This window comes from Delphinus delphis, chromosome 15 (assembly GCF_949987515.2).
Source record: "Delphinus delphis chromosome 15, mDelDel1.2, whole genome shotgun sequence".
In the NCBI taxonomy this organism is placed as follows: domain Eukaryota; kingdom Metazoa; phylum Chordata; class Mammalia; order Artiodactyla; family Delphinidae; genus Delphinus; species Delphinus delphis.
Window position 1 is genome coordinate 73,093,908 of NC_082697.1, and position 23,593 is coordinate 73,117,500.

Here is a 23,593-nt window from a genome sequence, read left to right on the forward strand (position 1 = left end):
TAGCGCCTCACAGCCACGCTGAACCGGCTCTGAGCTCTCCGGATACCGGGTTCCCTCATTTTCTTCTGCTGGGTCAGCTATGGCGGCCGTGAAGACCCTGAATCCCAAGGCTGAGGTGGCCCGAGCCCAGGCGGCGTTGGCGGTCAACATCAGCGCGGCCCGGGGGCTGCAGGACGTGCTGAGGACCAACTTGGGGCCTAAGGGCACCATGAAGATGTAAGGCGGGGCTGGCGGGGAGGGCTGGGCTGGCATCGCGCACCTCGCGCTGTCGCGGGCCTGCGCCGGGGACTGAGGCCTAGAGCCCGCCGCCTCCGGGCCTCTGCGCTCGCCGCGGTGGCCTTTCTTCCCCGCATTGTCCCGGGTCGGTCCTATTTCTTGCCCTGGCCGTTTCCTTTGGCGGTCGATGCCGCCTCCGCCGAGAACAAAGCTGCCCGCGTGCGCTGCGCGGCCCTCGCCGCCCCGTGCGCTTGGGACCTAAGAGACCCTGAGGACTGTTTCCCAGACGGGAGGGGTGGGCATTGCACCATTCCTGTTACCGGAATTAGAGAACCAACCCTTGGCCCCAGCTCCTGAGGATCTGGGTAAAGCCCGATTTTTATGGGCCTCTTAATTTAGTCTCTATTGAAAAAGTCACACTGTGATTCATTTCTGCCCATTGAACAGGCTTGTTTCTGGTGCTGGAGACATCAAGCTCACTAAAGATGGAAATGTGCTGCTTCATGAAATGGTGAGAGGCTGCTAGACTAGGTCCAAAATGTCTTGGTTTTCCGTAGTACATTTGATTTGTAGGAAGACTTTTACTATTTTACAAAGTAGGAGAAAATCATATTCATCCTTCTCAACAGGTAGTTTTCCAGACAACAGAAGAAGTAGAAAAAATGTAATCAGTACTGTTGTTGACAGTAGGATACAGTGAGAGCCCTGGAATCTAATAAACTTCCTTTTGAATCCCTTGCCCTTGCCATTTAAAGCCTTCGTTAAAGGGTTTTAATTACTAAAATTCTAATAAAAACTGAGAGCAATTGACATAATCAGGGAAGCAAAATGTGACAGGATGGTTATACTTTTTCAAACAGCATTTCTTTTGTTATATCACACTTCTCCACCACCAACTGGAGGAGAAATAAAACTACCATTTTTAAAGTCCCAGTGACTAAGAATCTGAGGTTAACTGAGAAGAGCAGTCATTTTACTCATCCCTAAGTTTCCAAAACCTAACAGTTCAAATCCTAGAAAAGGAAATGACTTGCCTATGTTTTGAGTTTAGAGTAAAATTTAGAGTTTTGATAATAGCATATCATGCCTTCAACATTCCAGGTGTTTGTAAATATCTTCAGTAAGGAATAGCTAACCTAGAAGGTGTAGTTTTTGTTCCGTGGCTTAAGTGGTGGCCTGTGCTAGCAGAGAACGGTAGGAGCCATAGTTAGTTTAAACTTGATGTCAGAAAAGCCGTCTCTACATGACTTTTAAATTTTCCCTAATTGAATGATAGTCTGCTTAGATTCTTAAAACTGTGAGTGTCCCCAAAGACATAAAAGACTGGACAACTGTACAGGATTAAAGGAGTATAAGAAGACAAAAGCAGTGCAGGAGCCATGTTGGAGCCTTTGTAATTAAGAATCTGTGGGTGACAAACAATGAATATTCTGTTTTTCCAAAACCTTTCCAGAGTTACTTAGCATCCACTGATGATCTTTGCTAAAGAGGCTAAGTTTTTCTTTTCTTTTCTTTTTTCATTTTAATTATTTGTTCAGTGCCAAGTAAACTGGGCAGCCAGGCTTTCATTTAAAGGGCACTTGGTTTATTCTCACAAGAATCTTAAAATTGTCATAAAGAGGCATGCATGGAACATGGATTTGAAATTATTGTTCTTGTTAGTTCTATCCCCTTGAGTTAACCTTAACTGGGTCTCACATTTCCTCATTAGTAAAGTGGAGATAATCTAAGAAGGAAACAAATTTATATAGGAAGGTGTTTCTGTCATCATAAACTGATAGCTAATGATGAGTTTTTAATCAGAGTAATATGTAGCTGTACACTTGGGCATTTTGTGCAGATAGATTAGCCTTTCACACATTTTAAGGTATATTTGGGCTGTTTTCATTTTTAAGTTGTTCCACGAATTTTTTTCTTTCTCTACCTGCAGCAAATTCAACACCCAACAGCCTCCTTAATAGCCAAAGTAGCAACAGCCCAGGATGACATAACTGGTGATGGTACCACTTCCAATGTCCTAATTATTGGAGAGCTCCTGAAGCAGGCGGATCTCTACATTTCTGAAGTATACATGATTCTCGTGTTTCTGTGATATTTTATTGTGTATAGGAAATAATCTTACTTTTACTTATAAAAACTGATGTGCTAGTGGTAACTGAGGCCATATAATAGAATGTAAAGAGCATGGGGTTAAATATGGGAACAAGGGTCTGTATCCTACTCTGACACAAATTTACTATGATCCTGGATGAGTTGAAGAATCTTCCTTGGCCTGAAATGTGTTTTTTATCAAGTTGCATTGCATATACAGTTTTTATATGCCTATAACAGATTAATAATTGTGATGTAGAAATGGAATATTCAGGATTAGGCATATTTTTAAGGAAAAAGCTAACAAAAACCTTGAATTTAAATAAGAATACTACAACTTTTTTAGCCCTCAGTAGTTCCAAGGTTAAAGCAAACCTCAGTGAGTACTAATCTGATGTTAGGAAGAATTCCTGGGAAGAGAGAGAAAGCAGACTCTTAGTCTCCCTGTTTATTTTATTAGTAAATGGTGTGAATTAATTTCATATCACCTATAGGAAAGATATAATGGTTCTATTGACTGCCAGTTGTTATGACACAGTATTGAGTTTTGGGTGTTATCCCTTGTGGTTTGCACAGTGAACACCCAAGTGTGCTTTATAGTTCCCTTGGCTTTGACTCTGTGCTAGAGCAATGTCTGTTCTTTTCCTCTGCATTGAAAGGACTCTTTATCCTTTTAAATGTATTCAGAAAGTCAGCACATTATATTAATTGTGTTTAAGGGTATGAATGATCCAGAATATCCCTTCATAAATTTGCTTTATCGTGAGCTATAGTTGCATCTAACTGAAGGTCTCTGTTGTTAGTGGCGGTTTTGTAATTGTGTGTTTATTATAGGGTCTTCATCCCAGAATAATTACGGAAGGATTTGAAGCTGCAAAGGAAAAGGCACTTCAGTTTTTGGAACAAGTCAAAGTAAGCAAAGAGATGGACAGAGAAACACTTATAGATGTGGCCAGAACATCTCTACGTACTAAAGTTCATGCTGAACTTGCTGATGTCTTAACAGAGGTATGTGTTAAATTTGATATGTGTCTGGTACATTACATCTATACTGAAAACCCCTGGCAACTGGAAACATCAGTATTCTTACTAATTCCAGTTATAGAGTGCCATCTGAAGTCTTCACAGTACCATCCTCTGTGGAGTAAGTAGGTTCATTTTTGTGGCAGTGATAACCTGATCTGTGGCCCTAAAAATAGAAAAAATAAGTAAAGTGAGAAAATCGTAATAGCATACCTGGCCAGGTTATGAAGGTATAATCAGAGCTTTCAGTAAAAGAGGTTTCTAAAATGGAGATTTCCTTATTAAAAAGCCACTAGTAGTAGAGATGTCAGTGATTCTTTAGGTAATTACACATTGAGGTTTCAGAAATGTAGATGACTTCAGCCCTTTACAAATAATGCATTCTATTAGCGTGTAAAAAAAAGACTTGGGGGGCTTCCCTGGTGGCGCAGTGGTTGAGAGTCCGCCTGCCGATGCAGGGGACACAGGTTCGTGCCCTGGTCCGGGAAGATCCCACATGCCGCGGAGCGGCTGGGCCCGTGAGCCGTGGCCGCTGAGCCTGCGCGTCCGGAGCCTGGGCTTCGCAACGGGAGAGGCCACAACAGTGAGAGGCCCACGTACCGCAAAAAAAAAAGACTTAGATCAGTACAGACATTTTTAAAGACGAGAAGCTGTCTGCTTTAAACTTTTCTGAAGATTAAACAAACAACATAAGTGTCTCAACTTCTGCTAGTCAAATTCATTGAATGGTTATACTCTGTTGCAGGCTGTAGTGGACTCCATTTTAGCCATTAAAAAACAAGATGAACCTATTGACCTCTTCATGGTTGAGATCATGGAGATGAAACATAAATCTGAAACCGATACAAGGTAGGTGGTAGAATGCTATGAAATAAAGAGTGTTTACAAACTCGAAGGAGTTTATACAATACATATATTTTGCCTGTTTTTTTTTTTTGTCTTTGAATTAACGTATATTGCCTAGATGAGTATTTCATTTACTCAGTAGTATCTGTTTCCTCTTGAAATGAAGTTAATGGTATGTATTTTTACATAGAATGATTCTGGACAGTCAACTACATCAGTCATTTGGCATTTATTGAACAAAGCATATGGGAGACTTCAGGGAATTTTAAAGAAAATTATTTAAAAGACCTAGTTTGGAAGCGTTTTTTAAATGAGGTGATCACAGTTTAATAGCCTACCAAACTTGTGACTATTTCTCTGCAGAATCTTCTGCACAAGACGGGGTTGTTACTTTCATTTGAATGGCTTGTTTTTGTCATGTTCTGGAATTCTGCTTTTTCACAATTGAACCTTGCTACGTATTACCCAAAAGTCCTATTCAAATAGCTCAAGAAATAAAGCTGATTGTGTGAAAATTATCAATACAGTCTCAATTCATTGTTTTAGTTTTGTTAGCATATGTTACACCCCATCTGGAAATCAATAAGAATATAATTTTTATGTGTTGTAACAGCTTGATCAGAGGTCTTGTTTTGGACCATGGGGCACGGCATCCTGATATGAAAAAGAGAGTAGAAGATGTGTACATCCTCACATGCAACGTGTCATTAGAATATGAAAAAACGTGAGTTTATATATATCTCCTTAAAAATGGAAGAGAGGTGGAAGAGCTTGATATTTGGGGTAAGTCACTTTTTTGTGAGAATCAGTTTCCCGGCTGTACGGACAATAATGCCTCGATGGGGTTTCGGAAAATTACAGGAAATAGTCTCTGAAAACGTACCAGGGGTAGAATTGGAGCTCGGTGACTATTTGCTAAATATTTCCTCCCCTTTCTGTAACTTCCTTTTTTTAGAGAAGTGAATTCTGGCTTTTTTTACAAGAGTGCAGAGGAGAGAGAGAAACTAGTGAAAGCTGAAAGAAAATTCATTGAAGACAGAGTTAAAAAAATAATAGACCTGAAAAAGAAAGTCTGTGGTGATTCAGATAAAGGATTTGTTGTTATTAATCAAAAGGTGAGAAATTTTGTTTCATAAACTAGTGTGTATCTTTTTATTTTAAAGGTAAAATATTGAAACATTTTTTGTTGTTGTTAACAGGGAATTGACCCCTTTTCCTTAGATGCTCTTGCAAAAGAAGGCATAGTAGCTCTGCGCAGAGCTAAAAGGAGAAATATGGAAAGGTACGGATACAGATTATCTGTGATGTGAATTTAACTTATTTTGCAAGTTAACTTAAATTATTCCTTTTTTTCCTCTTATTTTTGTGATTTTTCTTATTTTTTATTGCGATAAATATACATAATATAAAATTTATCACATTACCTGTGTTTTCCAGGATCACATTTCTTTTTAAAGATAATATTCCACTGTATGGGTATATACCACATTTAGTTTCGTTTATTCCTTTATCTGTCAGTGGACATTTATTTGGGTTTCTGCCTTGGCTGTTGTGAATAGTGCTGCTATGATTGTTGATATACTTGTTTTATTTTTAAATGATGACCTATACCGTACATATTTTTCCATGTCAAGAGACAGCATCAAGGGTTTCAGAGGAATACTTTCTTCCAAAGAGCTCACCATGATGAAGAGCTCTGTGCACCTTTAGATTTCATATCAGAGGAGTATTTGCTGACTTAAGAGTGGCTTAAATGGAGAGTTAGGAGAAAAGACCAGTTTTCAGCTAGTTGGTGGTGAATGGAAAGGCTTAAGCTAAAATCTATTTTAGAATATAATTTTCGCATGTAATTCTGATAAAGATTGCTTTCTAAAAATATTAATCTCTAAACATAACTAATAAAATCCCTTCTGCATCTCCCTTAAAACACTTGAATATTTCAGGCTGACTCTTGCTTGTGGTGGGGTAGCCCTAAATTCTCTTGAAGACCTAAATCCTGATTGTTTGGGACATGCAGGACTTGTCTATGAATATACATTGGTAAGTGTATTTTCTTTCCAAAATAATACTACTTTTTGGCTCATGAATTCTTCAGTAAAAAATTCATTCAAACTTCGGATGATATTTTTGCTTTGTTAATATACATTTTGATGATTTATATGTAGTAATAAGCCATTGATGGGAAAATCACATTTCTTTCATGTGACTTTTTAAAAGAAGTTACTTGCTTTAATGTGATCAGTGCTGTGCCCTATTAATATGCTACTTATTCCTTCATAAGGCCCTCTCATTTGGTCATTCTTTGCACAACCGTATCCTGGTTTTTGAAAGTACTGTCTCTTCACACAGGGAGAAGAGAAGTTCACCTTTATTGAGAACTGTAACAATCCTCGATCCGTCACATTATTGATCAAAGGACCAAATAAGCACACACTTACTCAAATCAAAGATGCAATAAGAGATGGCTTGAGGGCTGTTAAAAATGCTATTGATGATGGTAAGATCGTCACTGTATTTAAATTATATTCTTTTGCTAGTCTAAAAGGCATGGCTGAATACTGTGTTCTTTTTATCAGTAGTTTACACAGCCAGACACCATGCAAAAGTAAAGTTTTACCTTTAAAATGGCTATGATGGTATGCTAAGTTTTTTCATGGCATGCTGTTGTTAAAAGAAGGTACAAATAAATGAACTAATACTAAGAGCTTTCAGGATTTTCCATGTGCTAGTTAAATCATTCTGCTGTTTGATAATGTTGCCTGTATTGCTTTCAAATGTAATACTAAAATTGCTGTGGTTATACTGAATTCTCAAATTAATGGATTTCCTGTGTGTTTTAATTTATATATTTTCTTACAATTGCCCATACAGTTTTATTTTCTTTGTAGCTTAGCATTTCTCTCTTCCTCCCACCCAACAGGCTGTGTAGTTCCAGGTGCTGGTGCAGTGGAAGTGGCAATGGCAGAAGCCCTGATTAAATACAAGCCCAGTGTAAAGGGCAGGGCCCAACTTGGAGTTCAAGCATTTGCTGATGCATTGCTCATTATTCCCAAGGTGTGACTGCTTTAACTGTTTTCTAAACTACACCAAAATGATTCATCTGATGAAAACTTTTTGCTAATGTGGGTTTTTTCATAATGTGGATTTTGAATAAAAAGGGTTCATCAGTTTTCACCCTAACACTAGAACAGGTATTTCTTATTATCTGAATGTATTGGTTCCTCTGGAGGGGAGGCTTGAATATCTGATGTTTCAGATGGCAAGAGATAGCTGTTTTAAGAGGGTTTGCAGTGTGCAGGGGTACAAACTTGCTCTTTGTTTTTGTTTTAAACTAAGGTTAATACTGTGATTTTTCTATTGTATGCTTACTTGAGGGTACAGTTTATGACCAGTGTATTGCCGGGCTTGGGGTGGATTAGTGAGTTGGTTGGTAATGTATATCTAGTCATTCTCTAAAGTGAACATAAATACCTGTCTGTTTTCACTTATTAAAGGTTTGGTTTTTTGTTTTGTTTTGTTAACTATTAATTGGAAATACTGTTCATTTATTACAGACTTGACTATCTGTTATTAGGTCCTGTCTTTTAAATAAATTTGTTTCCTTTAGGTTCTTGCTCAGAACTCTGGTTTTGACCTTCAGGAAACACTAGTTAAAGTTAAAGCAGAGCATTCAGAATCAGGTCAACTTGTGGGTGTAGACTTGAACACAGGTAAGGAGGATGTGACTATTTGTAGGGGGTGAACTAGATACTATAGGTGAGGTAAGACCAGGAAGGACAAAAAAAAATGGGAGAGAGAAGAATCTTGGAGTTGCTTTTGCTCTTTGACACCAGTGCTATCCGGGATCTCTGGGTTCTAAAGTATGACCCAAAAATGTAATGACTAGATACAGAAATAAAGGGAATTGAGGAGACATTTGAATAATTTAGAAGAGTACAGATTTGTTGATATTGCTGAGTTGTGGTAGGTGGTTTGGGTTAATGTTGAAGGGTTTCATGTTGAGCTTGCTTTACTGTTTTTTATCAGGGACTTTGATTAAAATGATACATTTCATGATCATACTCATGGGTGAAAAAAGGCTGAGGATAGCAAAAAATGCAGGAAGAGGGAACCAAATCTAATAAAATGAGTGAAACCCTGATCTTAGGCCAGTGTAATCCAAATTATACAAGTACAAAGTGGAAGAGAGATAACTGAGATACATCTGTGCAGTATGTGTAAGACCTATTGTGAACAGCATCATTCACATTCAAGTTAATATAAAAGGTTTCTTTTTTTTAAATTAACTTTTATTGTAGTATAGTTGATTTACAATGTTGTGTTAGTTTCGGCTGTATGGCAAAGTGAATCAGTTATACATATACATATATCCACTCTTAGATTCTGTTCCCATGTAGGTCATTACAGAGTATTGCGTAGAGTTCCCTGTGCTATACAGTAGGTTAGTATCTATTTTATATATATATATAGTAGTGTGTATATGTCAGTCCCAGTCTCCCAATTAATTTAAAAGATTTCTGGAATGAGGGTAATGATAAGCCTGTTTTGCCAGATTATAGTTCAGGTGCTGTACTTTAATATGGATAAATAGGAACGTCTCCAGAAAAACAGATGTTCAAAAATTTGATAACCAAATAGAGCATTCCTATCACTGGAAGCATTCTAAGTAGAGGTCAGTCGCTCATCAAAGCTGCTGTGCACAGGAGTCATGGTCTGGAGTACAACATTGGGCTAAATTGAGGAACTTTGGGTTCTCATAGATAATACTGGAGGAAATGAGTGACCATTGATGAGTGAAGCAGCTCTTATTAGTTCTTTCAGACAGTATTCTGATCATATGACCTGCTCTATATGATTTTAAGAATACTGGGTTACTTTTCAGGTGAGCCAATGGTAGCAGCAGAAGTAGGCGTATGGGATAACTATTGTGTAAAGAAACAGCTTCTTCATTCCTGGTAAGTTTGGGAAAGCCAAAATTATAACATTTGGGGAATATTCATACTCTTTAAAATTGGTATGTTTAATTTTCTTTCCACAAGAAAAGGTAATCAGTCAAAGGCAGCAACTAAGTGAGCCTTCTGTGTATGGAAAGCAAAGGGGAAACCTGACTGGATATAATTTGTGCAATTTAGTTGGAGATTGAGTTGAATTGTGAGTTGAATTAGAGTTCATACCTCAAACCTGAGTAGTCTGATTTTTTTCCCCCCTTTTCAGCACTGTGATTGCCACCAACATTCTCCTGGTTGATGAGATCATGAGAGCTGGAATGTCTTCTCTAAAAGGTTGAATTGAAGCTTCCCTTGTATCATCTGAATCATGAAGATGCTACAGAGTGATCCTAAGAATATAGCTATGGAAGTTTTGTCCAAGCTTCAAATGATTTTCAAAGGATTTTCTTTTCCCATATAAAAAAAGGAGAGAACACTGGCATCTGTTCAGATTCTGAAGTTCTGAAATTATAATTACAATATTTTTTAAATTGCACTGTAGTGTACACATACAGGCCATACTTACCAATAAACAGGATGTTTTGCTTTAGCTTCAGTGATATAAAAATACATGTTAGATAAGCATATATTATCTATCGTATTAAATATTCCTTGAAAAACATTTTAATGGTTTAATCTTCTAATGAATGTATTTTAATTTATCTCCAATAGTTCCCCGTCATTAAGCATTTAAGTTTTCAATTTTTATGCTAGTTATAAGTAAGACTTAAGTAACTTAAGGTTTTGAAAGCATTCCTGCTTCCTTAGTATAAATCCTTTTGAGCAGGGGTACCCCCAGCCCCTGGGCAGAGGACCAGTACTGTTCAGCGGCCTGTTAGGAACCAGGCCGCACAACAGGTGAGCAGGGAGCAAGCAAGCAAAGCTTCATTTGCTGCTCCCCATCGCTTGCATGACTTCCTGAACCATCCCCGCCCCCCTCGAAAAACTCTTCTGTGAAACCAGTCCTGGTGCCAAAAAGGTTGGGGACAGCTGCTTTTGAGTAAAAAACACTATTGGATAAATTGGACTTTTCATGCTTTTGAAGTAGCTTTGCTAAACTGCTTCCCAGAAATGTTACGTTGTAGTGAGTAGAAAGATGGAAATAGAGTCAAGGGAGTTGAAAGAGCTGCAAGTCTAAAGTGGCAAAATAGGAAAGGCAGAGGTTAAATACATGGCTGAAGGCGTAGTGACTGAGGACCAGGTGAGGTAAGAGATTTTCAGGCAAGACGGTATTTTTGCACATCGGAACCTTGCTTAGGCTGATATCCCTCCCAAACCCTCTAGTGTCCTATTTTTCTCACCCAAATTACTGTTCTACATGTTGCTACAAAATACAGTAGGTATATTTGAAGACCTTGAAAGGGATGTTGTGTTGCTAAGCTTTGCGTTAGGACTTCGCAGTTGCCTACAGTGAGCGTACAATAAATTGGAAGTTGAAGCCTTTTCTGTGATCTTGCGGTGGTACTCCAGGGCACAAAAGGGAAGGAAATCAGTCCGTCCAAATGTTCACAAGCTAAAGAAGGGGCTTCTGGAATGGCAGGGTCTCTCGACCCCAACGCCGAGAAAATTGACTTAATTACCTGGCCCGGCAACGCTGGAGCTTCGGCCCCAGGACTAATTTCTAGGTGGGGCCGCGTAGAGGAGTAGTGCGCACGCGCGCGCAGGGCACGGCCGCCGACGTGATGCGCGCGGAGCGCGTGCGCAGAGGACCTGCACGGTGGCGCGTCTCCTCGTAGGGCTCCAGGGGTCGTGTTCTGGGTATGGGCACCTCGCTGTCGCCGCTGCTGACTCTGCTGTCCCTCCTCTCCGGCCCGTGGCTCGAACTAGGTCAGTGTGCTGGCCTGCCCAACTGCCCCTGGCGCCTTTCGTCCTTGGAGGCAGGAGAAAAAGGGTGGGGCGCTCGGCCCCTGCGGGGAAAGAGACGATGGCCGGTCTGCCAGCGTCCTGCGCTATCTTGCAGCGGCCGGAGGTGCCTCCCAGAGGCGGCCAACTTGGCGAGGTGTATCTCACTTCTTCTATAGTTTTAACTTATTCTGGAATCTTTTGAGCATAAAAAAAGAATAAAACGATCCTCTCCCGTCCACCACGTACCCGTTGCCTAGTTTAAACGGTTGCCAATTTATGGCTTTAACCTTGCTTCTTTGGGACCCTTCCCACTTTCTCCTTCCCTTGGGAAATTCATTTTGGAGTGAATCGAGGCACGATACAATTTTATTCCTCAATATTTAACTTGAATAGCCAAAAAGACAAGAAGTCACGGGAAAAAAAAGTATCACTCACTTTCCCACCTAAAACATTAACCGTACTCCTTAACACCATTAAACATCCAGTTAGTGTTCAAGTTTACCTACTGTAAATGTTTTAAAATTATAGTTTACTAGTTGAATTAGTGTCTGAATAAAATTAATATATTGTTAGTGTGTGTGTGTGTGTGTTTTGTTTTGTTTTGGCTGTGTTGGGTCTTCATTGCTGCGCGTGGGCTTTAGTTGCCGCGAGCGGGTGTCCCGGCTTTTCATTGCGGTGGCTTCTCTTGTTGTGGAGCACGGGCTCTAGGCTCCTGGCCTTCAGTAGTTGTGGCACGCAGGTTTAGTGGCTGTGGCTCAAGGACTGTAGAGCACAGGTTTAGTAGTTGTGGCGCACATGCTTAGTTGCTATGCGGCATGTGAGATCTTCCTAGATCAGGGATCGAACCTGTCGCGCTGCATTGGCAGGCAGATTCTTAACCATTGCGCCACCAGGGAAGTCTCTGTGTGTTGTTTCTTAACTCCCTTTTAATCTGAGAATTTCCCGCTTTCTTTATTCCAACGCTCACCCCCCTTAAAGTGGACGAAATCATGTGTGAGTGTGTCAGAATGAGAATGAGAAAAGGGGCAAAGATGGGATACTGGGGAACATGAAAAGATGAGGACTCTGCCTTTAGAGAAATTATAGTACTTAGACACTGTTAGGTAGAAACATAACAAAATAGTATGTCAAGCCAGAGAAGTGTGACCTTTTGAAAATAGCACTGACCTGGAAGTAAGGAGACCCGGGTTTCTCCTGTAAAATAGCTCTTTAAGTCATTTCCCTTTTGGGTTTTGGTTTTCCCCTGTCATATGAGGGGGTTGAAATAAAGATCCTTTTAATTCTATGATTTTTGGAGGTATCCAAACAGGAAGTGTAAAGCAGTTCCTTCAGTCATTTGATGATAATTATTGTGCACTTGTGCTAGGTGCCAGGGATACACTGGCAACAGATGTAGTTCTTTTCTTTCTGGAGCATATGATATAATGGTGAAAATCATTACGAATTGATAAGAGTTCAAACGAGTGAAAAGGAAGAGTCAGAGAAACATGCGCAGTAGTATGGGTAGAAAATTGATAGATGTGTTTCAGAGTATAGTGTCTAGATTTATCTCGCTGGGACAAAAGGTTGTCGTGCAGAAGAATAGAGATGTAAGGAAAGGAACTAAACATTTGTTGAAAACCTACTGGGACTTACCTGGTGGTCCAGTGGTTAAGACTCTGGGCTCCTGATGACTTCCCTGGTGGCGCAGTGGTTAAGAATCCGCCTGCCAATGCAGGAAACACAGGTTCGAGCCCTGGTCTGGGAAGATCCCACATGCCACGGAGCAACTAAGCCCGTGTGCCATAACTACTGAGCCTGCGCTCTGGAGCCTGTGAGCCACAACTACTGAGCCTGTGTGCTGCAACTACTGAAGCCCATGCACCTAGGGCCCGTGCTCTGCAACAAGAGAAGCCACCGCAATAAGAAGCCTGCGCACCACAACAAAGAGTAACCCCCGCTGACCGCAACTAGAGAAAACCCGTGCACAGCAACGAAGACCCAACGCAGCCAAAAATAATAAATAAATAAAATTAAAAAAAAAAAAAAAGACTGTGCTCCCAATTCAGGGGGCCTGGGTTTGATCCTTGGTAAGGGAACTAGATCCCACATGTATGCCACAACTAAGAGTTTGCATGCCGCAACTAAGACCCGGGGCAAACAAAATTAATTTTTTAAAAAAAGAAAGAAAACCTACCATGTGCTAAACATTTCACACATTATTTTAATACAGCCATGCATTTGAGTTAGATATTATCCCCATTTTGTAGATGAAGAAATTGAAATCCAGACTAAGTAATTTGCCCAAGGTCACCCAGCAAATTAAGTGACAGAACAAGAATTTAAAGCCAAAATTTTTTTTAAAAATAAATTTATTTATTTAATTTTGGCTGCGTTGGGTCTTCGTTGCTGCACGCGGGCTTTCTCTAGTAGCGATGAGCAGGGGCTACTCTTTGTTGCGGTGCGCTGGCTTCTCATTGCGGTGGCTTCTCTTGTTGGGGAGCACGGGCTCCAGGCGTGTGGGCTTCAGTAGTTGTGGCACAAGGGTTCAGTAGTTGTGGCTTGCGGGCTCTAGAGTGCAGGCTCAGTAGTTGTGGCACACAGGCTTAGTTGCTCTGCGGCATGTGGGATCTTCCCAGACCAGGGCTCGAACCCATGTTCCCTGCAATGGCAGGCAGATTCTTAACCACTTTGCCACCAGGGAAGTCCTAAAGCCAAATTTTTTAAGCTTCCATTGTTTTTTTCATTATAGCATTATGAGTTTTACATATGATCCAAATATTGCCACTTCTTTTATATATATTAGACTCTTTTTTTCTCTGCAGGGAATGGGCAGATGACCAACATGGTCCAGCTACCAGGTGGGAGATTCCAGATGGGAACGAATTCACCAGATGGCAGAGATGGTGAAGGACCTGTCCGGGAGGTGATGGTAAAACCCTTTGCCATCGACATATTTCCTGTCACCAACAAAGACTTCAGGTACATCCAGTGTTCTTCCAGGAGAAGTAAAGGCTTTTCTAATCTTCATAATATTTAAAAGGAGATTAGCTTGTTCACTACCACATATCATCTTTGCAATGGTACAGTGAGATAAGTGTTATCTACGTTTTTAAGATGAAGAATCTGAAGTCCAGGGACTTCCCTAGTGGCACAGTGGTTAAGAATCTGCCTGCCAATGCAGGGGACACGGGTTCGATCCCTGGTCTGGGAAGATCCCACATGCCGCAGAGCAACTAAGCCCGTGCGCCACAACTTCTGAGCCTGTGCTCTAGAGCCCACGAGCCACAACTACTTAAGCCCTCACACCGAGAGCCCATACTCCGCAACAAAGAGAAGCCACTGCAATGAGAAGCCCGTGCACCACAACGAAGAGTAGCCCCTGCTCATCGCAACTAGAGAAAGCCTGCGTGCAGCAACGAAGACCCAACGCAGCCAAAATTAAAAAAAAAAAAAAAAAAAAAAAATATATATATATATATATATATATATATATATATCTGAAGTCCAGATATTAGTGGCAGAGCTGGGCCTGGAACTGAGATCCTCAGACTCTTGAGCCAGTGGATTGTCCAGCGCACTGGGCATAGCACTGAGAAATATGGGCAGAAGTCAGACACTCAACAGAAACCTCTGCAACAGGGGAGAAGGAATTGGGAGAAGGGTCATAGTAGCTGAGAGTCCCTTAAATTCCCTTTACATTTACTTAGGGAAATGGCATTGTTTCCAGAATCAAACATTTTGGTTCCAGCTTAATCTAAGAAGCCATGTTGAGCTGCGTCAGTGTCCCCAAGGTGATGTTTTGGGTAGGTTTAAGTAGAAAATGATCCAGGACATACCTATAACTACCTTCAAATGGTAGAGGAGGGAGTATATAGGGAGGAGAGGGAAAGGAAGAGGAGGGGATGGGAAGACAATAAAGCAAATGTGAGAAATGACTTTAATGTTACATTTGTGGACTTAAAACTTTTCAGGATAAAAAGTTTTGGGGAAAATTTGATTCAGGAGACACAGGCTGAAATAAGCATAAGGATTGTCAGTATACTCCTCAGGCCTTTTGACTCATTGCTTCCACCTCTAGGGATTTGTCTTGAAGAATTAAAAGTTGCCCAAAAACATTTAGCTAAAAAACGTTTAGCTATTGATACAACGCTAATACATTTACAATGTCATCTTGTAAACAAATGTTAACAACTTTAGGATCACTTACTTAAACATATTGTATCAATATAACAGACTACTTAGCAGCCCTTAAAAATCCTGTTGTCAAAAAGAGATAGTTCTGAAGTGTTAAGTGAAGAAAGTAGGTTACAAAATACTAAATAGGGTATGATCCCATTTTTTAAAACTATATGTATAGAATGTATATGCATTAAGAAAGACCTGGAAGATGCAACGTGGCATTAGGTGACGGATTCTGCTCATGTTTTTGTAACTTCCAAAGGAAAATGATTACAGGAAGCACCTTCTGAAAGCTATTTAAAAATCCTTGGCTGTGGGGTGAAGGGGGAGAGAATATGGACAGGTATATCTTAGTTGGTATGATAATGGATGATTTTAGTTTTTTTCTTTTTACCTACCTCTGTTTCCTTGTTTTTCTGTAATATGATGTTATATATGCTTTAAAAAAATATTTTTAAACAGGAAAGTTATTAAAATCAAAGGAGAAATCACTTCTGATCAGGCTTGCACCGCATCATGACAACCAGAAATAGCTAGCTAGGTAGATGCATTCTTTTTTTTTAAATTTAATTTTATTTATTTATTTTTGACTGTGTTGGGTCTTCGTTGGTGCGTGTAGACTTTCTCTAGTTGTGGCCAGCGGGAGCTACTCTTCATTGCGTAGGCTTCTCATTGCGGTGGCTTTTCTTGTTGCGGAGCACAGGCTCTAGGCACGCGGGCTTCAGTAGTTGTGGCTTGCGGGCTTTAGAGCGCAGGCTCAGTAGTTGTGGCACACGGCCTTAGTTGCTCCGCAGCATGTGGGATCTTCCCAGACCAGGGCTCGAACCCGTGTTCCCTGCATTGGCAGGCGGATTCTTAACCACTGTGCCACCAGGGAAGCCCTAGATGCATTCTTTCATATTTTAAATTGACCTTTTATATTATGGAAATATAATGTCACACCTCCAGGAAGCCCCTAAACTTTGCTTAGAACCCATAATCTGTCTTCACCTCTCTGGTAAAAGAGTCTCAAACCGTTCAGGTGGCAGAGGTTGGTAAATAGCTGTTGCTACCAAATCTCATCTCCTCCTCCATTCTCAATGTCCCTTTGATGGGTGAACGATGTCTTCTCATATCAGAGGTCTAGCACAGATGGAGTACACTTAGCCCAGTGAAAACAATCCATCTTACCCTGGAAATCTGCTTGCTGAAATTTGCTCAGCCATACCAAACTATATGAAAATCCATTCTAAAATCTCGGCAAGTCATTTTTGTTTGACTCAATCTCCCTCATCTGTTAGAGGGAGATAATAACCCCTGTTCTGCCTCCCTCCTGTGATTGTTGTGACATTAGGTATGTGACGAAGACCTTTCCGAAGAGAGACCCATTCCCACCCTTGAATCTTCTCAGCAGCTTTATTATCTCCAAAAACTGGAGGTAACCCAGATGACCTGCAACTGGTGAATGGATAAACAAAATATGGCCTATACATCCAATGAAATACTACTCAGCAATGAAAGGCAACAAACTGCAAAAAAAAAAAAAAAAAAGGAACAGGGATGAATCTTGGAAGCAGTATGCTAAGTGAAAGAAGCCAGACCGCCCCCCACTACATACTACTGTATTATTCAATTTATGTGAATGTATATTCTGGGAAAGGCCAAACTATAGAGACAAACAACAGATCCGTGGTTGCAGAGGCACAGGGGAATTTTGGGGGGTGGTTGATGGAACTGCTGCTCTGTATCTTGATTGTGATAGTGACTACGTGCTTTGTCACAACTCACAAAACTATACACCAAAAAGAGTGAATTCTCCTGTTTGTGAACTGCACACACAGCAACAGATTTTAAAAGAAAATCTGCTCAGACTCTCAGGTGAATTCCTTGTAGTTCATGAAAATTCTGTGATGTGTGACTAATAGGATAAGGGTGTATGAGGTTTTCTGGAACAGGAGAGGGTGAGGGTGGAGCACAGAACCCTATTAACTAAACCATATGAAACATCTCTTTTCAGGGAGTTTGTCAGGGAGAAAAAGTACCAGACAGAGGCTGAGGTGTTTGGGTGGAGCTTTGTCTTCGAGGACCTTGTCTCTGATGAGCTTAGAAACAAAGCAACCCAGAAAATGCAGGTAAGAGAACCTAGGTTTGCAGCTGAGGGGATGGGAGTGGGACCTAGACAGAGAATCCTGTGGGATCTGGGGTCCCCTGGGCCACAGTAGAGAATCAAACCTGAGAACCAGAGGCAGGGAGGAAGCAAGAGAGACCCACGCTGGAAGAGTCAGATGAACACACACTCCCAGGAAGTTCACCCTGTGCTGGTTTCTGTATAGAGAGACTCTGTAAAGATGCAGACATACACAGCGTTCAGTATACTCCCTGGACCAGCAAGAGAACCTCTTGAGAAGCCTCCCTCCAATACGGGTGGTGAGATTTTGGACACAGCCTCACTTGGACCACCTGAGTCTCAGCCTGAAGTCTCTGCTTTGCCTACTGGGTGTCAGTCAGGAAGGTGCCCTCGCTGGGTCAGAGCATCTTTTTAGTCATGTTCCTTCCTTTTTGCAGTCTCTCCTCTGGTGGCTTCCAGTGGAAAGGGCATTCTGGAGGCAGGTAAGGGTTGGTTCCTCTACTTTGTTTTCTCCCCCTGTTGACTCTTGGGAGGCCTGGCTTCCCTAGACCCTTGCCCATCTAGAAATACTGAGTTTAAAAGGATGACAGAGAAATTTTAGGGAAGCAGCCAAGCCACCCTGTTTTCTCTGCCCTAATCCTTTTACCCCTGGCCCATCCCATTTCTCCCTTTCGTCTCATGTTTAGTCCTTCTTTCTGACTCTGGACCTCTCCTCACTCACCAGGCTCTCTCTTCCCACTTCCTTGCTCCATCTGTGGTAAAAGTTGAACTCAGGCACCCTAAGCCTAGCCTTCCTCAGACTTCCACGAGCTCCCAGAAGCTTGTCTCACTTCATCCTGGCTATCAGCCTGCAGGTCCTGGCTCTGGCATCCGAGAGAAACTGGAGCTCCCAGTGGTACACGTGAGCTGGAATGATGCCCGTGCCTACTGTGCTTGGCGGGGGAAACGGCTGCCCATTGAAGAAGAGTGGGAGTTTGCTGCCCGAGGGGGCTTGAAGGGTATAGAGATGCCAAGCGACTTCCCTTTATTCTTTCTCCCCATCCTACCTTGCATGGGGGGCTTTAAAGGGTGGGATAGGTTTGTGCTCCCTAGAGCAGTGCTTCTTTTTTAAATTTTATTTTATTTATTTATTTTTGGCTGCACTGGGTCTCTGTTGCTGTGCACAGGTTTTCTCTAGTTGCAGTGAGTGGGGGCTACTCTTCGTTGCGGTGCGTGGGTTTCTCATTACGGTGGCTTCTCTTGTTGCGGAGCACGGGCTCCAGGCGCGCGGGCTTTGGTAGTTGCAGCACACGGGCTCAGTAGTTCTGGCTCACAGGCTCTAGAGTAAAGGCTCAGTCTTTGTGGCGCACGGGCTTAGTTGCTCCGTGGCATGTGGGATCTTCCCGGACCAGGGCTCGAACCCATGTCCCCTGCATTGGCAGGCGGATTCTTAACCACTGCACCACCAGGGAAGCCCCGAGCAGTGCTTCTTACACTGTGTAGTGATGGACCAGTTGTTGGTGTTATTTCTAATCCATCTCAGACCAATACTTCCATAAAATAGCGTAAAAATTAGTAACTGGAAAATGAAATGAAAAAAACAGACATATTTTTTTAATTATTGGAGAGTCTACAGACAAGTTCCATTTCAATAAGTATAATCAGAACAACATAGCATAGGGAAAAAGAAAAGGATTACCTATACTGTATACCTTTTCCATAGCTGTATAGGGATTAATATAACATTGCTATTTGTTTATAACTTTGTTAGTTTGCAATCCTAGCTAAACAGAAAGTTAGAGTGAAATAGCAATTTCCCATATTCAACACCTCTACACAGTCTTTGAATGAACACTGGCTATACCAATAGTCAAAGTTATTAATGTGATAAATGAGGTTGCTTGTTCATTTATCCAGTCTAAGTCTAAAGAACAAGTTTCTCCATGCTTACTCTCAATTTCTGTACTTATCCCAGCATGAGCTGGTAACAAATAGTTTGCAGAATGACATTGGTCAGAACCACACCTAGAATTGTCCTGTCCTGGAGCAAATCAGAAGCCAGGGCCTCCGAGTGCAATACTGTGAGTGGAAGGGAGGGGCGTGGGAAGTAAAAGTAAGTAATCTTATTCTTCTGTTCTCATCACTTCCTTTCGGTTGCCTCGCTCTTTCTACCTTTCCCTTCTTCCTCAACTCCTCACCTCTCCCTCCTCCGCTGTCTCCTTGCCCTCCTGGCAGGTCAGGTTTACCCCTGGGGAAACGAGTTCCAGCCAAACCGCACCAACCTGTGGCAGGTAAGACACACGTTCCTCACTCCTGTCCCTTCTCAGAGTATTGATTGAGACCTGCTGTGGGCTAGACACTGTGTTAGGCTGTGGGACTCAGAGGCCTTCGTGTTGTAATGGAACTGAAAGCTGGTAAAGGGGTAAAGCAGAAGACAACGTGGTGGGGCTATATAGTGAAGATGTGCAGCGTGTGCTGGGGGGTGTGCTGGGAGTGTGCTCTCTTGTGCTGCAAGAGCAGGGCGTGACTTCACAGTGAACATGCCATTTGAGCTGACTGAACCGGAGTTTGCCATGAGAAAAGTGGAGGAAACAACATGCATGTCAGCAGTGGATAAGGAAAGGGTGCTGTGTGTTCAGAGACATGCCAGACTCGGAGAGGCTAGCGCACAGGGAAACAGGAGGTATAGGAGATGAAGTAGGCAGTGGATTGGAGGCAGATTATGAAGGACCAGGGGTGCCAAGATGTGGTTTTAGATTTTACCCTCCAGGCAGTGGGGAGCCGACAGAAGTCTTGAAACAGGGGAGCGACAACATCATTTTGATTTGGGGGATGCTGATTGTTGAAAATTTGTGTGGGATCAAATGAAGTAGAGCTGCAGGAGGTCTCTGAATCCGAGGCTGCAGCCATGGCCCAGGGATGTGAACACTTGCATGAAGTGGAAGTGAAATCGAGAGGAAGCCAGGTGGGAGACGCCTGCCTGAGAGGAGAGACAGGGTTTGGTACTTCGCCAAACATGGAGGAGTGGAAGAGAGAAGGACTCAAGCATGAATCCAAGCTTGGGCAAGAGGGTGCTGGTGTGACCATTATCCAGAATAGATAATATGCGTGTTGGGGGTCAGAGGGATAGAACTTGGTCAGTTTAGGATCAGCCTAGCTTAAGCTGCCTTTGGGTCATGGATATGCTCAGTAAGAGGTTGAAAGTATGAGTTTGGAGCTTAGGACAGAGGTCTGGGTCAGAGCAACTGGTTTGGAGTCAACAGCTTACACTGTAGGCAGGAATGACATCCCCCAAGGGGACTCTGCAGCATGAGGGGAGCCCAGCACCAGCATTTTAGGGTGAAGCCTTGAAAAGGGCCTCAGGGGTAGACTGACCTTTTAGATGATCTTGGGATCAGAGCTTTGCAAAAAGTCTTATCTGACTTATTCACCATGGGATCTTTGTTAAATTAACTGTTTTGAGTCTCAGTTGCTAGCTTTTTTTTTTTGGCTGCATTGGGTCATCGTTGCGGTGCGCGGGCTCCTCGTTGCAGTGGCTTCTCTTGTTGTGGTGCATGGGCTCTAGGAGTGCAGGCTTCAGTAGTTGTGGCACATGGGCTCAGTAGTTGTGGCTTGTGGGCTCTAGAGTGCAGACTCAGTAGTTGTGGCACACAGGCTTAGCTGCACCGTGGCATGTGACATCTTCCCGGACCAGGGCTCGAACCCGTGTCCCCTGCATTGGCAGGTGGATTCTTAACCACTACACCACCAGGGAAGTCCCAGTTGCTAGCTTTTTAAAGGGAGAAAATACTTGCCTCACAACCTGGTCAGGATTAAAGACATAGATGTAGCAGCCCTAGCACATAGTTGGCGATGAGTAAATTGTAGCCCCTTCATCTTCCCTTTCATAAGATCAGCCCCCATAGAGCAGGGGCAGCTGAACTCCAATTTCAATGAGAAACAGAATGAACAAGTTGAACAAAATGCATCAGCAAATACAGGTTACTTTTCCAGAATGTTGGCGGTAAAAAGCAGGAGGTGAGGAAGGCAGGGTCAGAGCAGATGAGGGAGAGTTAAGCCTGTTGGTGATAGAAGGGAAAGCGATGGTACAGGGGAGCACAGGATGAGCGTCTCGTTCCTGAGGAGACGGGTGCCGGTCATGGAGGAGGGGAGGCAGAGCCTTTCTTCTCAAGGCACATGGGGAGGAAGTCGAGAAAGTGGGAGTGGGGCAGACTGGTGTGGACACAGGGGAAACGACACATTTCCTAATCCAGCCAGGAGATCATAGTAGAGGACACGAGGCAGCTGGTTAGGGAGCTCAGGGTGGGAACCTAGGGTCACTGCCCCGTGCCCTTCCCCTACCGCAGAGGATACCGCAAGATGGCCTTGGTTTAAACTCCTCTGGGCAGGTGGGAGCAGCTGCCTTGGGACGGGATGGTAAATCTTTGAGCCTAAATTTCTCCCTCCCTCAGGGAAAGTTCCCCAAGGGCGACAAGGCTGAGGATGGCTTCCACGGAGTCTCCCCGGTGAACGCTTTCCCCCCACAGAACAACTACGGTAAGATTGCTCGTCGGGTTGCTGTCATGTCAGCGTTCACAGCTCGGCTGGTGGGATGGTCCTGCCTGAAAAGTGAGGTGGAGAGAAGCAGCACAGGGAAGCATTAGCTCCCCAGGGCCATCGGGTGGTGCTCCCCAGCCTGGGCCAGACCTGCCGCTGTGCTTCAGGGCTCTTTGACCTCGTGGGCAACGTGTGGGAGTGGACAGCGTCACCATACCAGCCTGCCGACCAGGACATGCGTGTCCTCCGGGGGGCGTCCTGGATCGACACGGCCGATGGCTCTGCCAATCACCGGGCCCGGGTCACCACCAGGTGAGGGGCTCGGTAGCTGGGGGCTGAGGGTCTGGGTCCTGGTCTCCCAGAGCACAGGTGGCACCAGATCTGGCATGGCTGCCGCTGCCGTGCCTCCCCCTCCACTGGGGGCTGTGGGTTCAGAAGAGGAAGCAAGCCACACTTGCCATAGAAAGCCAAGAGCCCGGGACTGCTGGTGCCTTTTCCTGCCAGCTGTCAGCCCCAAGGCAGACCCTGTGTCCAGCATCTTAATTATGTGGTTTCCCCTCTTGTCCTCCGAGCTAGGCTTGCAGAGAGAGGGAAGTGGAATGGCCACATCGATAGGTCATGGCCAGGGGTCATGGAAACATTGACTCTTCCAACGAGTGTGCACATGAAAAGTCATTTTCTACAACCGTTTTGTCTTACAATCAAGAAAAACTAGGCTCAGGGAGGTCCTGGAGCCTGCTCATTTCACACAGATGGCTAGTGGTGGCACCTGAATGGTGGAGTCCCCGGCTCCCGAGTCCCCTTCTAGGACCCTCCACCTTGTTCATCTGTGGATTTATTTTGGTTAATCTCCCTGCAACTCCTCCTGCTCCTGGGTTCCGGAAGGACTGTCGAGAAGCCACTGTTCCTGTGGCCTCAGCGTGTCAGGTTTGCAGGCGTTTCTTTGATACACTGAGCCCCTGGATTTTCCTCACCTTTTTCTTTAGGACAAAGTAGTGGAGAAAGTATTGGCCTGGGGACCAGGAAACTGGGTTTGCCACTGATTCTGTTGTGCCACTAAAGCAGTGGTTGGCCTTGGGCAAGACATTTAAATCTTTCTAGTGTCTGACTCTGGGTCTGTGAGATGGTGAACAAAACACACCTTCCAGAGCAGTAAGGGGAATGGCAAATGAAGGGATACGTGGGAAACTTCTCTGGAAAGTGTGAGGTACCGATTGGTGCTATGATAGTCTCACTTCTTGCCGACAGGCTTTTTTTGGCTGAGTTATTCTAAACTACCGACAGTCGAAGTTATTACTTGTGGCCTTTCCTTCCTTCCAGTTCAGTCTCTCAGGACCACCCTCACTTCCTCCACCCAAGGTCCCTTCTTACCCCCTTCCCCCAGGAATGGCACACCCTCAGGCCCTACCCTCACACACCAGACTGTGTATGCCCCCCCCACCAGTCCCCAGGCGCCCCAGACCACAGCAGGCCCTGGGAGCTGGAGCAGGAGAGTTGGGTAAGGCCCTGGGTCCCTTTCTCAACAAATGTCCATTCTCTCTCCCCTTCTCTGGTGGCAGAATGGGCAATACTCCAGATTCAGCCTCAGACAACCTAGGCTTCCGCTGTGCTTCCAGTGCAGGCCGACCACCTGGGGAGCTGTGAGCAGCCACACAGAGATGAGGAGAGTCCCCCGTGGCAGCCGTGGCACTCCCTGGCCACATGCCAAACACAGCCAAACTCGGGACTGCGTCCATCCCCTCCCCCCTCCCTGTGGCAGACACCTCTCCCCCGGGCAGGAAAGGACCCTGACCTCCACGGA

General features: G+C 43.6%; 2 protein-coding genes and 2 non-coding genes across 8 annotated transcripts; all 4 read left to right on the forward strand.

Moving 5' to 3' along the window:
* CCT6A (chaperonin containing TCP1 subunit 6A) lies at window positions 1-11,581 on the forward strand. The gene is made up of 14 exons (XM_060032160.1): window positions 1-216; window positions 664-727; window positions 2,147-2,281; window positions 3,142-3,315; window positions 4,076-4,179; window positions 4,790-4,900; window positions 5,132-5,291; window positions 5,376-5,458; window positions 6,120-6,216; window positions 6,526-6,673; window positions 7,097-7,230; window positions 7,784-7,886; window positions 9,059-9,131; window positions 9,391-11,581. Exons 1-14 carry the CDS (start codon window positions 80-82, stop codon window positions 9,461-9,463), a joined length of 1,596 nt encoding a protein of 531 aa, XP_059888143.1. The 5' UTR covers window positions 1-79; the 3' UTR covers window positions 9,464-11,581.
* LOC132439038 (small nucleolar RNA SNORA22) lies at window positions 2,876-3,009 on the forward strand. Its single transcript, XR_009522272.1, has one exon. It is a non-coding gene; the product is annotated as a small nucleolar RNA SNORA22 (small nucleolar RNA).
* LOC132439033 (small nucleolar RNA SNORA15) lies at window positions 6,722-6,861 on the forward strand. The gene has a single exon (XR_009522268.1). It is a non-coding gene; the product is annotated as a small nucleolar RNA SNORA15 (small nucleolar RNA).
* SUMF2 (sulfatase modifying factor 2) lies at window positions 10,870-23,581 on the forward strand. 5 transcript variants are annotated; one of them, XM_060032162.2, is made up of 9 exons: window positions 10,870-10,991; window positions 13,814-13,970; window positions 17,167-17,281; window positions 17,715-17,759; window positions 18,002-18,275; window positions 19,492-19,547; window positions 21,708-21,792; window positions 21,960-22,104; window positions 23,352-23,581. In XM_060032162.2, the coding sequence occupies exons 1-9, from the start codon at window positions 10,925-10,927 to the stop codon at window positions 23,434-23,436; spliced, it is 1,029 nt and encodes a 342-aa protein (XP_059888145.1). In that variant the 5' UTR covers window positions 10,870-10,924; the 3' UTR covers window positions 23,437-23,581. The 5 variants fall into 5 exon arrangements, with proteins under 5 accessions (XP_059888145.1, XP_059888146.1, XP_069397518.1 ...); XM_060032163.2 differs by having other exon boundaries at window positions 18,125-18,275; XM_069541417.1 differs by lacking the exon at window positions 23,352-23,581 and adding an exon at window positions 22,499-22,640.
* The last annotated feature ends 12 nt before the right edge of the window (window positions 23,582-23,593 follow it).